General features: G+C 36.5%; 1 protein-coding gene across 1 annotated transcript; it reads left to right on the forward strand.

Moving 5' to 3' along the window:
* The first annotated feature begins 1,440 nt into the window (after nt 1-1,440).
* On the forward strand, nt 1,441-12,532 carry slc6a11a (solute carrier family 6 member 11a). The gene is made up of 14 exons (XM_051896359.1): nt 1,441-1,671; nt 2,294-2,428; nt 7,236-7,376; nt 7,815-7,902; nt 8,175-8,307; nt 8,498-8,632; nt 8,771-8,874; nt 9,471-9,595; nt 9,982-10,094; nt 10,186-10,323; nt 10,604-10,706; nt 10,799-10,899; nt 10,981-11,151; nt 11,537-12,532. Exons 1-14 carry the CDS (start codon nt 1,503-1,505, stop codon nt 11,651-11,653), a joined length of 1,773 nt encoding a protein of 590 aa, XP_051752319.1. The 5' UTR covers nt 1,441-1,502; the 3' UTR covers nt 11,654-12,532.
* Nucleotides 12,533-14,833: the final 2,301 nt, after the last annotated feature.

A 14,833-nucleotide genomic window follows, 5' to 3' on the forward strand; every position in this document is an offset into this window, starting at 1 on the left:
GGCCTTTGTGTATGAAAGCAAATCTTTTACAGTCAATAGCTAGTTAGCAATAGCACAAGTATGCTTGCAAGTACAAAAGTAATAGGTAAAGAGATATTGTGCTAATGTGTGCACAGACATTGCTTTTTAAATTAAGCAACAAACAGTTTTACCCCCTGGTTTCAAGGACAAGGCTTAAGCTAGTCTAGACTAAAATGCATGTTTGAGCCGTTTAACTTAAAGCAACTTGCACTGACATATTTTAAAATAAGTCAGTGCCATTGTTTTGTCTCAAGATGCACACCAGTAATGTTTTTATCTGGTGTACTTTTATAAAAGCTTCTTAAATATCCTAATTGAACTAAGACCTAATCCTGGCTTAGGCTAAGCCCTGTCTGTGAAACCGGGCCTTAATGTTTTTTGGCCAATCCTCAACCTAGCCATATACTTTTTAACACAATGGTAACCCCCAGACATAACAGAAACCCTTTTAAATTCCAGTATAACAGAAAATTAAACACTAACACATCACCCCCATTATTAATGTTGGGCAAAAACATAAAATAACACTTAATTTTAACATTTACTCTCCTTTAACAGTCAGAAGCAAAGCATAAGTATCAGCTGTTGATTTTTTCTATTAAGTCAAATTTAAGTAATATTTGAGTAAAATTTACTTGTTTCATTTAGTAACTCTGACTGTTAGGTTTAACAGTGTAGAGTAAATTCATAGAGGACCCCTTATTTATTAAATCATACATAAATCTCAAACAATTTCCTAAGTTGTTTTATCATGGTTGTGAAATATTGGAATTTGTAAAATGTAATTAAAAAACTATTTATTTAAAAAAAAAAATGAATTTATATAAATGTCTTAACATGGTATTGACAGAATACTATGCCATTGTGTGCTTTCAGGACATAGTTGTAATGTTTCTAAATGTTTCACATTTATATTTCTGTTTTATAGAAGTATAAGTTTAATATCCTTTTTAGTTTTATCCTACATTAAATATAAAGTTCTGGTCTAATGTGATTTTTAGGGGGATTGATCATTTAGATAAAGAGGAATTAAATGATTTTTTTCTAGTGATAATCTATAGTGATTTATTTCAAAGTGGAAACATTGCTAGTGGCAGGTACACATATAAATCAGATCAACCCCTCATACCATCCATGACCAAAAGCTGAGACTCTATCATGCCGATAAAGGGCATTATAGAAGAATCACACATGTTACGACTTGACTGACAGCATCCTTTGAAGGGTAGCTACACCGCTGAGAAGTTTTTATTAAAATGCCTGCAGTCGCAGAACTAATGAACAAGTTAACACATCTCTACTCTCCCCCTCAGGATAAAAAACCTGGCAGCCTAATCGCCCGACGCCCTCCCCTGGTAATGCATAAAAGCTGTGGTAAAGAATGAGATATTCACTGCGTCTTGACTCGCTTCTTCGAATCGTACACGCACACCTACGTAAGCGCTGTCAGACACAGACTCCCACACATAAACACTGTGAGTATGGCAGACACCTCCACCAGGCGGACAGGGAACCAACAGACTTATCTAAGTCCTGAAGAGAGAGGCCAATGGGCAAACAAGATTGAATTTCTGCTGACTGTAGCCGGAGCTATTATTGGGCTTGGAAATGTCTGGAGGTTCCCATATCTTTGCTATAAAAATGGAGGAGGTAAGTAGTTTTGGACAATATACTGATAATTGCTGATAGAGTTGATTAGGGTTTTAATTTTACTTGTGATTAAGGTATCAAATCATTGCCTGTATTTTTTTATTTACACAAGTACATTGTACTTCAGTATTAAAAAATGACTTTAAAAAGAGGTTAGGATTTTGTTTGTGCTATAAGCCTCTCCCTTAATGTCTGTGATTTTGTTTGTCAGTTTACATAATAAATTACTGTGATTTTTTGTATACTGTGCACAGTATACAACTAGTTAACATATTCATATCCGTCATGTGCGAGTTGCCTTTTTGCTAAACACTACTCTATAACATTTTTGAGGTTAGGTTTACTTTTATAAATATTTTTTTAATTTATATATAATCCTGATGTTCTGTACTTTATAAAGTATAAGAATGAATGTGACGAGGTCAGAGTGTGTTAAAAAAAACAGTTATATCTCGAATTGAATTGGGGGATTCCCCAAGAATCCAAATGATACTACAGCAACGGCGTTTGTATGGTGCAGGATGACAGTTATACTGGACATCATGGACCTCCTTGTAGGTTCATGTAGGACTATATACTAAAAAATGACTTTTTTATTGATTACCATCTCTTAAATTTATAGGGGCTTTTTTCATTCCATACATCCTGTACCTGCTTACTTGTGGAATCCCGCTTTTTGTGCTTGAGACATCTTTGGGTCAGTACACCAGTCAGGGAGGCATCACATGTTGGAGAAAGATCTGTCCTCTTTTTGAAGGTGGGTTGCTCACTTATCAATTAGTATGCATTATGTGATGCTTCTTATGTAGTGGAATGTTGTACCTTTTGTAATGCAGATTGCAACTGCATTTTTAAAGTTGCAGAAACTAGTTATCACCCATTAGAAACTAATTTAGTGACCCCCATCACCAAGCTTTTGTTGCTAATTGTTAAAATAATAATAATAAAATATACTAAAATAGTAACAAATGCTTAAAGTCTCCCTGTGATGAAAATCAAGTTTTTAATGTTGTTGTTAGAATAAAATCTCAAATCATAGGTAGAATATTTGTAGTCTCAGTCATCAGTTTAGAAACAGGCGCCTCAACCCCTGTGATGTGTGGCAGCAGCAGCAGTGCGGGATCTCGGGAGTATGACCAAGCAGTCACAGATCAAGTGTGGTACAAAGCATTCTCAGATTTATTCAGGAAGAAGGGTCATATGTATAGACATAGGTCAAACAACAATCTCCAGGATGGCTTGAGCATCCAATCATACTTAAGAATCAAACCTTTCCATGTATGGCATTTCAATAAATATAATAACAAATAAGAAATGTATGTGCGTAAATGTGTGTGTGTTTTCAACTTCTGTTTGCATGTGAGAGTGTAGGTGTGTCCAAGGACTACTACTTCTTGTTTTGTCTAGGTAGGTACATGACGTGCACAATGGAAAAATCCCAAGACACAAAGAAAGTCAAAAAGTGAAGCCCAAGAAATAAGAAATTATTTAACAGTTGTTCATACGTCTATGTGGTGTTTTAACATGCTTTAAGACAAATCATATGCAAATTCATAAACTCAACACCATTGCTGAGTATTTTCTCTTTAAAGCTGCTGTTAAACCAAAGACAGTCTTAGAAATTGCTAGTGTTTCTGACGCCACAAACTACCATGTAACCAATCACATCAACGTGCTGGCGGGCGTTAGCATATCATTAACTGACCGAGTAAGGGAGTCTCAAAAAAAGGTTATCCCGGTATATTTTTCTGTTGATATGAAAATCAGGTAGATTTAGCAATATGATGGGTGTATGGTGCATATTACGATGTTATGATGAACTATATGCAGTGGTGTGCGGTGGTGTTTTAAAATGAGGAGGCAACGTCCTCATTTATGTCCCTGTTACACAATTTTCCTGGTTAAGTTAACATTACATAAAAAGAGAGACCAAATACAATTCTATTTTGTATTTCTACACTATGTAATGTTCTATTTATTAAAACCAAGTATTAATTTCATCAAGTTAGTGTTTGCTCACTAAAAACCCCTGCAGTCAGGCGCAGATTAACGCACAGGCTTACCTAGGCTGCAGCACCTAGGCTGGGGCACGTGTGCAGGGGCCCCGGATTGGCCAGGCTATTTTTTTTTTTATATTTTTTTTTTATTTACAACGCGAACAAAAAAAGACCCTCATTGGCCAATAAGAAACATTAAAAAATCAGGTGATTGAATAGATGTGACATTTGGGTCACATCTGTCCAATCAGCTGCTGATCAAATCATGTCAATCATTTTCATTACGTCACTGCTATTGCTAGGCGGCATAGCGGCAAAATGTCCGAAAGAAATTACGATAGTGGAGCACAAAAAATCGGAAAATACAAAGGTTAAAACAACAACGTAAACAAGATATACTGAAAATACCTAAATTGACATAATACTTCAAGGCATTGGATACATCAAGACGTGGCGAAGTCACGCAGTTCGTGAGGGAGAGATCGTTATAACGGCAGGAAATACAAACATTCGCCTATCATTCATCGACCTCAAATACGGCTTATCACTTGAAACATGTAAGTAGTAGTAACTTTACAAGTCCGCTAATGTTAGCCTGGTAGTCCTAGATAAATGTGCACTATTATTTGGTGCATATCCGTTTGTGTGGAGAGCGCGCTCGCTGCATGACATAGAGGCGCAGGTGCGATAACTTAAAATACTCCGTCATTTTGGTCATACAGATAAGAGTAATACAAACTGTAAAGGGTGTACTTTTATTTCTGTAAACTCACAATAACAAAAAACGGTGTGCTTTTGTGAAATGAAATCAACCAGGGACGCGTTCTGTCATCTCTGTGAACTTGAGCACGTAACAAACATGAACCGTACTTCCCTCACAGACACGAGAAATATATCTGTAGAAAGCTTGAAACAAATTATTAAAATGTTTAGAAAGTCTGCTTGCTGTTTTTTCACTACACACTCATAATAATTACGTTTACTGGTGCGCTGTGCCAAGTTTTATGCTGATTAGGCTATGTATCATAGGCGGAGCTGGGGAAGGCTTAGCCTTCCCCTGGCAATGGGTCAAAAATTAACGGGGGCAAAAATGCATCTGCACATTTAAACTAAATCTAGTAACAAAGTGAAAATAAAAATTAAATGAAAAGTGTTGGTTGCGGCATTTAATATAGATCTTGCGCCCTATAACCAATCACACACGATTCTGTTGAGCTTACAACTGCAATGGCCAATCAGAGGTGTTCAGATTAGTCATCGCTGAAACGCCGGAGTTTTGTTCAGTGCGCGAGCTGAACTCGGAATTCTAACTGAATTCTGCACTCTCGCTAATGCTCTCAGTCTCATCATAAACAGATTTGGTGATTGTACTCTTGAGAGCGTCGAAACTAATAAACAGGTTTTCTATTTACAGCGTATTTTTGAGCAATGTAGCCAATCACAAACTTACTTGATGATTTCTTGAACGCATGAGTTTTTGTCCAGTGCTGAGATCTGCACACTCAAATCCTCTCGTTATAATTTACCTTTTAACAAAAAAATATAGTTATTATGTAGGCCAAATAAGATATTCATTGTTCAGTCAGCTTAATCGATTAGCAAAACTTTGTGAGATCGCAATGAATTAAGATGAGTGACAGCTTAGTGGTTATAAAGGGAGCGCGTTTATGCTCTTTCTAGGCTTTATAGTATGGAAGCTCGTTTTCGCCACTTAATAAAAAACAAACAAAAAAAAAAACAGTAATTGTGACTTAATCTCAGAATTCGGACTTTTTTTCTAACAATTGCGAGTTATAAAGTCAGAATTGCCAGATATTAACTCGCAATTGCGTGATATAGTCACAATTCTCAGATATAAACTCGCAATATAGTAACAATTCCGACTTTTTTTCTCGCAATTGCGAGTTTATATCTCAGAATTGTGACTTTATAACTCGCAATTGTGAGAAAAAAAGTCAGAATTGCAAGATAAAAAGTCACAATGTTGAGATAAAAAGTCGCAATTACGGTTTTTAATTTTTTATTTAATGGTGGAAACGGGCTTCCAGAATAGGCCTAATTCATTCAGAATTTGAAGATCACATTTTTTTTTCATTTATATTGGGACGTGTATAGGTTGCTGATAGGCGACACGTAACTATTTCATGACATAGACTCTATGTTTTCATGGAGGAATCGCATCTAGCCTTACCCTAGAGTTGGTTCACCCTCCGCCTATGCTATGTTATATATTGATTTATGATTTTCAATTTCACATTTTACCTATGCAATGTGGTGGTAATTGTCTTACTGTGGTGGTCCACCAGTTGAAGGGACATAGAAGAAAAACTGTAGTATTGGCTGTCTCGATGAGCGTGTGCCAGTTAACCTTAATATTTGCGTGTGGACCATGTATGGCACTAAATACATTTTTTCAAGAAAGCATAATGATTAAGGGGGGGCCTCACACAAAGAGCAGCCTAGGGGCCCCTGACCACCTTAATCCGCCCCTGCCTGCAGTCATCATGTTTTCAGGCCATTTCGAGTTTGAATTTGACATGAAGTCATAAAGTTGTTATATCTAAGTGACAGTTCCCATTATAACGCCATCACTGTCTTCATTCAGGCCGATTCGACGAGAACGCGCACAAAAACAAGAAGCGGGATTTATCGCACGAACCAATCATGTCCAATCATAGCGCAACTGAGGCGCTGCCTCCTCTCACGTGACTTTCCCCCATTCATTCTCAACCACCGCAAGCGTAGGGGGCTCTGCTTTGTTTCTATGAGCTGAAGGGAGGCAGAGAGACGCGGACTCCCCGTTGTAACTTCACCTGCGGGTGTCGCTGTTTGACAGCGTTTCTTTAGAAAAATGAGTGACTTTTACACTTTTTAATTTCAAATTTTGTAACATTTGCTTTGTTTTATTTTTGTAATATCGATTATTTTCTCATCCAGTTTTTTTGAGGAGGCACTGCCTCCCTTGCCTCCTCGGAGGAAACGCCCCTGACTATATGCCTTTCTCCACTGACGTTCTGAGTTGTTGAAAGCGTTTCTAAGGATACTGATTGTTAGAAGGCAGCTGTCTGACTCGTGAATGTGAACATGGTTTGTGTAGCATTAGCAACACGTTATTAGCTGTTTGATAACGTAGTCAAGCAAAACGCTAATTATATTAATTACCGTTATGTGTCCGACGTTGTAAAAAGCGATACCATTGTGCAGCGTTTACCTCAGTAAGTCGAACGAGTGGATCTCGTCTAAGCGAGTGAGTGGAGGCAGGGCTAGTTATCATATTCATAGATCCGTGTATATTAAATGAGACAAGGGTGTAGAGTTACATTCAAGCTATTTTAAGCATTTTTTTTTCCCCCACAGGAAAAAAAGTTTAAATATGTTGGTGATCAAAGATGAGTTTTAAGGGATACAATTATTGACTACAGGGGGACTTTAACTATATATGATTACATTTTAAACATTGTCCTCTAGCTCTAGTATATACTTTTTTGTATTTTTATTGCATACCATATATTACATTATTTCAGTTTGTTTAAAAATGTAGTACTAACATGACTCCTTTTTTTTCAGGAATGGGTTATGCCAGTCAAATGATTATTGTCTATGGCTCAGTCACCTACATCATCATCATAGCCTGGGCTTTCCTGTACCTTTTCTCAGCCTTCAGTGTGGAACTGCCCTGGGCCAGCTGCAACAATCTGTGGAACACAGGTACATTTGGTTGAATGTCATATGTACAGTATGTATTGCATTTACTTTTTGACGGGGTGCAGGCTCTTCAATCTTTTCCAAAAAAGTTAGTGACAGTATGACATCTAGCTTTAGTTTCAATGTATTCTGGAGGAATTTTATTCAATAGAAATATCATATTAGCTAGTTATATATTTAGATAATGTATGGTGGTGCCTCACGTGGTGCTTCACTTTTTGCTTCTTTGTTATATAATGAAGGAGATTTCTCTTTGCCCCCACTTTTATCAAACTTTGATGCTTATGCCAGGATTGGGAGTGGGATATGTATAGAATATTGTTTAGCTACTATATATGAACCAGATGTTTTGTGAAATTTACGAGTATTTAATCAGATTAGGTCTGGGTTTATTTTGCAATATGGTATACTTGAACCATATTTGTATTTCTTTGGGTTTAGATGCTTGTATTGTGCTCAGTGGGAAGAATTCAAGTTCAGAGTGGACATCTCCTCTTAATGCCACTTCCTCTGTGATGGAGTTCTGGCAGTGAGTTAAATCAAAATGCAAAGAACATAGGCTGATAATAAAATAACAATTAATATTTTTATAAGTTAACATTTTAGAGAGTCTGACCAACATAGAACATAAAACCAGGTCAGAATTGCTATTACAATGTTTTTTATTGGACATGGTGCCAAATATCATGGTATATGTATATGGTAATGTTTTGCTTGTGTCTTTTTCTCATAGCAGTTCATTTACATAAGACAGCCAACTCACAGTTTTATTATATTGTTGTGCACTCTCTGTATGTTCAGTCACAGAGTGTTGCAGCTGTCCGGTGGAATAGAGCATTTGGGCACAGTAAGGTGGGACTTGGCCCTTATTCTCTTACTCGTCTGGATTCTGGTCTACTTCTGCATCTGGAAAGGCATCAAATCTACTGGGAAGGTTATAGTCCTTATAAACATCCATATTACCTTTCATTAAAAAGCTATGGGCATACAAAATGTGCAGCAAATGGCTTAAATAAGTAAAAAATTGTAAATCTTTTTATTAGCTGTAATAGAACAGACAATTTTCAGCATGAAATACCCAGACACAAAGTCAATTAACTGCTGTAATATTATTATGTTTACAGGCAGTCTATTTCACAGCAACATTCCCTTATGTAATGCTCCTGATACTGCTCCTACGAGGGGTCACTCTACCTGGTGCTATCAACGGCATCCACTATTATATGTACCCAGATCTGACACGACTAGCTGACCCACAGGTAAAGACATTAGAGAGCCTAAAATAAGTTACAGCAAATATATACTAATTTAATTGACCATCACGATACATACTGTTTGCTTATTGTGCTTTTTTTGTTACTTTTTCTGAATTGTCTTGTTTTTTGTTTGTTTGTAAGGTATGGATGGATGCTGGTACTCAGGTCTTTTACTCTTATGCTATATGTCTTGGATACCTCAGCTCTCTTGGTAGCTACAATCAATATAACAATAATTGTTACAGGTGAGTGTGCATTATATGAAGCATAACATTTTATTTGAACTAAAAAAATTAATTCATTTAATATGTAGTATAAATTGAAAGTTATTAAATTGAAAGAATACGACCCTTAACATTTTTTTAAAAACATATAGCACAATTTCCACAAAAATATTAAGCAGCACAACCGTGATCAACTGTAATAACAATAAGAAATGTTACTTGTGCAGAATATTAGAATGATTTCTGAAGGATCATGTGACACTGAAGACTGGAGTAATGATGCTGAAAATTCAGCAATCACAGGAATAAATTACATTTTAAAATATATTAAAATAGAAAACACAATATTGTTATTTCACAATATTATTGTATTTTTGATCAAATAAATGCAGCCTTGGTGAGCATAAGAGGCTTCTTTCAAAAACATTAAAAAAATCGTATTGAGCTTTTGAACGGTAGTGTGTGTGTGTGTGTGTGTGTGTCTGTTTGTATATAGGCTATATATATAATTATTTATTTTTTAATACCATTACATTTGCTGTTTTTTCTTCTTCTTTTGAGCCAGTACACAATAGACACAATAAGCTAATGTTAGTGATGTGAAAATATTCCTACAGGGACTCTTTCTACCTGTGCTTGCTGAACAGTGGAACCAGTTTTTTGGGTGGATTTGCTATTTTCTCTGTTCTGGGTCACATGGCACAGGAGCAGGGAGTGGACATATCCCTTGTGGCTGAGTCAGGTAAGAGAAAACGTTTTTATTTTGAAATATTCCAACATACCAAATAAATTATTAAATTGAATTTTAAATGGAATAACGTTTGTTTTAATACGGTCTCTTTGTCACTGCCTTAATTCAATGGTCTTTGTTAATCAATAAATAAATAAATAAATAAAAATAAGCAGACCCTATTACTTGTCATCCTAATAGATTTCAGTTCACATTCCCATTGCAAGTACCATTTTCAGTTATGGCATTCTCTCTTAATAAAATAATTTCAACTCACATCAGTATACTATCTTTATTTATTCATTCAGTAGCTATGTAGTAAGTGGGATAATGTATGGATACTGTAAGAGGCTCTAGGTGGTATTGGTCTTTGTACCTCCTCCCTTGGCTGTCGTTAGGTCCAGGACTGGTGTTTATAGTATACCCTCAAGCGGTGACAATGTTGCCATGGTCTCAGTTCTGGGCTGTGTGTTTCTTCACCATGATCATCCTCTTGGGCTTAGACAGCCAGGTTAGACCCTTTTCTCCTTCTAAGCCTAACATCTGTTGCTTTGCTCTCCCCCCTGCCTCCCCATTCCAATGTCCTTTCTTGTGTCACTCAGTTTGTTGGACTGGAGAGCATAATGACGTCAGTGACAGACTTGTTTCCCACTGTGTTGAGACGTGGCCTCAGAAGAGAGATGCTGCTTTTAGGGATTTGCCTTGTCTGCTACCTGATGGGCCTCTTCATGATCACAGAGGTGGGCCAAAGACAATTCAAACTGGGGGAAAAAATATATATATTTTTATATATATATATATATATATATATATAAAAGAGAACATGTGACTAAAGAAAAACAAACTCATACATGAACAGAACAGGGAAACGGATCAAAAACACTCAAAACAGGTATAACACTAACAATTTCTGATCCTGCAGAGATTCATGTTAAAAGAATTGTAATCCATGGCTTTGCATTTTGTTCATTAGAATATCATTTAAAATCTTAAAAAAGTATCCTACTTTATGTTTCACAGGGTGGTCTGTACATCATTCAGTTGTTTGATCATTACGTGTGCAGTGGAGCCACTCTCCTGTTTCTGGCTACCTGTCAGTCTGTGGCCATTGGCTGGGTATACGGTGAGTAGCCTACATTTAAATGTGCCTTAAATTGTACTTACTACTCTTTCATGGCACTTTATGTACTTAAAATGGTGCTGTCTCTCTCCAAGGTGCTGACCGATTCTATGAAAACATAGAAGACATGATTGGCTACAAACCCTGGCCTGTGATGAAGTACTGCTGGCTCTATGCCACCCCCTCTATCTGTGTAGTAAGTGTGTTTATATATGAAATCATTTTTATAATACATACATGTTCTGATCGAACCTGTATTGTCAATTATGTCCTGTAGGGCACCTTTATTTTCTCTCTGGTCAAGTACAGTCCCCTGAAATTTAATAACACGTATGTGTATCCATGGTGGGCATACGGTATCGGCTGGTTCCTGGCTATATCCTCTCTCTCCCTCATCCCCATCAACATGTTCTACAAACTGTACAAGGGGAAAGGGACCTTCTGGGAGGTAGGTGTTGTCAAGGTGTTGTCTCTCTTTCTCACCCATATTTAGACTCACTAAACATGGGTGGGTCTCAAGGATTAATAGTCATGGCTGAAAAAAAAAAAAAAAAAAAAAAATATATATATATATATATATATAAATTTCATTTTAATTATATAATTTTGCTTTTATATTCACAGGGTTGTCTGATTTTATTATCTAATATATTTTATTTTATTTTTTATTTTTTGAACATTTTATTTCAACAATATTGTATAAATGTCTGATAGTGTTTCTGAAACGTTTAGCAGAACCAGCAGGATACATAACAGGAATGAATTTCTTTCATTTCCTATGGGATGAAATATCATAGAAATAACAATAATGTTTTTGTGTGTGTTGCCCTCAGCGTCTCCAGTTGGCTTGCACTCCAGCAGAGGATCTACCTCAATCTCACAGACCTTCAGCACATCATTACACTTTGTCATCCTGTACAGACAGAGAAAAGAGCCCCGACAACCTTTAATGTTCAGCTGCAATTAAGTCAGTTGTCCCTAGATATTAAAGGGTTAGTTCACCCAAAAATTAAAATTCTGTCATAAATTACTCACTCTCATGTCGTTCCACACCTGTAATGGGGCGTTCACACCAGACGCGACTTGCACGAATAAATCACACTATTCGCGCGTAGTTGGACGCTTGAACATTTTGAGTTTACTTGCTTCATTTGCGCATGAAATTCACTTCACAACAGACGCGAATTCTGCCAGGCGGCTCCAGTCTCGTTGCAAAATGGCTGACATGGATTTTGTTGAGAGGGTAGCTGCGCTTTATGTGCTATGGAAGGCTGAAATACGGCGAATAAGCTCAATTTGCCGGCTTTAGCTAGCTTGTAGTCTCAATATGTATAGCTAAAATTGAGTAAAGAGTGTTTTTTACAACTTACCAGATTGTCTCCTTTCTCACTTTCTTCCAAGCAAGATCCTTTTTATTCCTGTTTCTATAAAAGTACGAAGATGTATCGTACAGCTCCGGGTATCCACATACAGCGACGATGATTTTGTTCTCCGATATTGTTTCAGATTTCTGCCTCTGCTCGCTACGTCGTAATCATGTCACTACTAGAGCAAGCTCCTGATTGGTTAACGCGGCGCGAATATTCGCCAAAGTTCAGATTTTTCAACTCGCGCGATTCAAACGCCCAAAACACTCAATTCGCGCCGCCACATTCACGCGAATCGCGCCGCAGGATGTCTATCGCATCTTTGCAACATGTAAATCACTTGCGCGTAACGCTTCATTCGTGTTTGGTGTGAACGCACCCTTTGTTCATCTTTGGAGCCCAAATGAAGATATTTTTGATGAAATAGTATAGCTGTATGACTCCTCAATAGACATCAATTTAACAACCACTTTCAAGGTCCAGAAAGGTACTAAAGACATTGTTAAAATGGTCGACATGACTGCAGTGGTTCACCCTTAATTTTATGAAGCAATGAGAATAATTTTTGTGCGCAAAAACAAAACAAAAATAATGAATTTATTCAACAATGTCTTCTGTCCTGTGCTACGTTGTTTACGTCCAGTGCTTCCAGGTTCTACGTCAGAACGGCAGCTCAGTATTGGCTAAAGCTGATCACATGAGCAGGATGACGTATCCGTGTGATGCTGACGCAGGAGCTGGCCAATAATGAGCCGCCGTTCTGACGTAGAACCTGGAAGCACTGGACGTAAACTACGTAGCAGAATGACACAAGACAGAAGACATTGTTGAATAAATTCATTATTTTTGTTTTGTTTTTGAGCACAAAAATGATTCTCGTCGCTTCATAAAATTAAGGTTGAACCACTGCAGTCACGTCGACCATTTTAACAATGTCTTTAGTACCTTTCTGGACCCTGGTAAGTGGTTGTTAAATTGATGTCTATTGAGGAATCATACAGCTATCCGATTTCATCAAAAATATCTTCATTTGGGCTCCAAAGATGAACAAAGGTCTTACAGGTGTGGAACGACATGAGGGTGAGTAATTAATGTCAGAATTTTTATTTTTGGGTGAACTAACCCTTTAAACCACAGTTGAGTCAAAATTACGCTTTTGAAGCTTAAATGGGTGAATTCCATTGAGTTTATAAATTTGAAGAAAAAATATAGTTATGTGCCCTAGTGAAAGTTCAATAAATTAAAAAGGCAAAAGAGTAACATAAGTGATGCAAAAACTTAAGAAAATGAGATCCAGGCAGTCCAGCAATGATTATGTCAGAGATCAAATTTAAATAAGGAATAACAAATTTATTAATAACAAACAAATGAATTAAGTAATTAATAGTTAATAATAAAATCTAGAGTACTGTATCTAATAGATGAAGATGAAGATCAGAATATAGAGAAAGAAAGAACAAAATTAAGACATTTGCAGAATGAAATGAGAGGTAGGAGAGAAGAAGCAGAAGCAGAAGATGCAGAAGAGATGCGAGGAGCAAAAAGAGCAAAGAAAAAGGAAAGAAAAGCTAAACTATCAAAGACCCAGTCCGTTTTATACCATAAGCACAGGAAAACTTACATCCCACTCAAACTTATGTTTTGGTCTAATAAGAAAATGTCAAACAAATGTATCCATTATGTCATAGTTGGGGTAATGGCTAGGTCAGAGTGACTGGTCAAATGTCAAAAATAGATGAAAATAGATATAGGGGTTGTTTTGACACCCTTAAGGGAATTTTGCAGATCTTACATTATCACATGTCTGAAGAAATGGAAACAGACATATTTTGATATAAAAGGTACATCAAATTCAAATGAGCAACTAATTCTGAAAACACCATCGCTTCTGCAGTACTTGGCAGGCGTCCAATATCTAACCACAAACGTGTCAACACAACCTGTCACATTGGAACACTTTGAAGAACAATTGAATATACATACTCTTAAAGATAAAAGAAGAATAACCATAAATCTACATTAAAGATTAAATACTTGAAAAGATGATGAGGATTAACATATGGAGTAGGAGTACGTGAATATATGAAATCAAATGTAATATTGATAAATCATAAGCCATAAATGATTAACATAAAATATGAATAAAATGAAAGAATATGAATATTGACCATTTTGGATCCACCAATAAGTAAACAGCTGACACAACTGCCTATTTTCTCCCTTCTGCATACAGATAGTGCCTTGTTTTTAACGATATAAAATATTTATTTATGGACAGTAATCTATTAATGCTGTTTAAGAGCTCAAGTTTTGATAAAAGATTGTTTGTCTCATTGGGGAAAACTGAATCTCACCTCATATTTACAGACACAGACACTTTTACTATGCACACACATACAGTATGTTTTGCCTTGAAGCATATGATGAAAAGCAAACCAATCATGCATTTTGACAGCTGGCTATTCTCATGGGACAGGTTATTAGAGATATGCTTTATGATCTTCTCATGCAAGTTAACCTGCAAGATAAACTGAGCCTTCAGGAATTTTTAATTTGATCCATGTTAAGAGCTTTATTGATATTTCTCTCAATGATATTCAGTGTTTCACATTCCTTGAGGGCATTATGTAAAATGTGCTTTATCAGCACCAGGGTGTTTGGAAATACAGATCATGGACAGGGAGATAAATGTAATTTTCAAGTAGTATGTAGTCTATTACAAGCTTTTTAATCTCACATTGTAATATTTTTTTAGATTAATTA

The sequence above is a fragment of the Ctenopharyngodon idella genome, chromosome 6 (assembly GCF_019924925.1).
Source record: "Ctenopharyngodon idella isolate HZGC_01 chromosome 6, HZGC01, whole genome shotgun sequence".
NCBI lineage: Eukaryota > Metazoa > Chordata > Actinopteri > Cypriniformes > Xenocyprididae > Ctenopharyngodon > Ctenopharyngodon idella.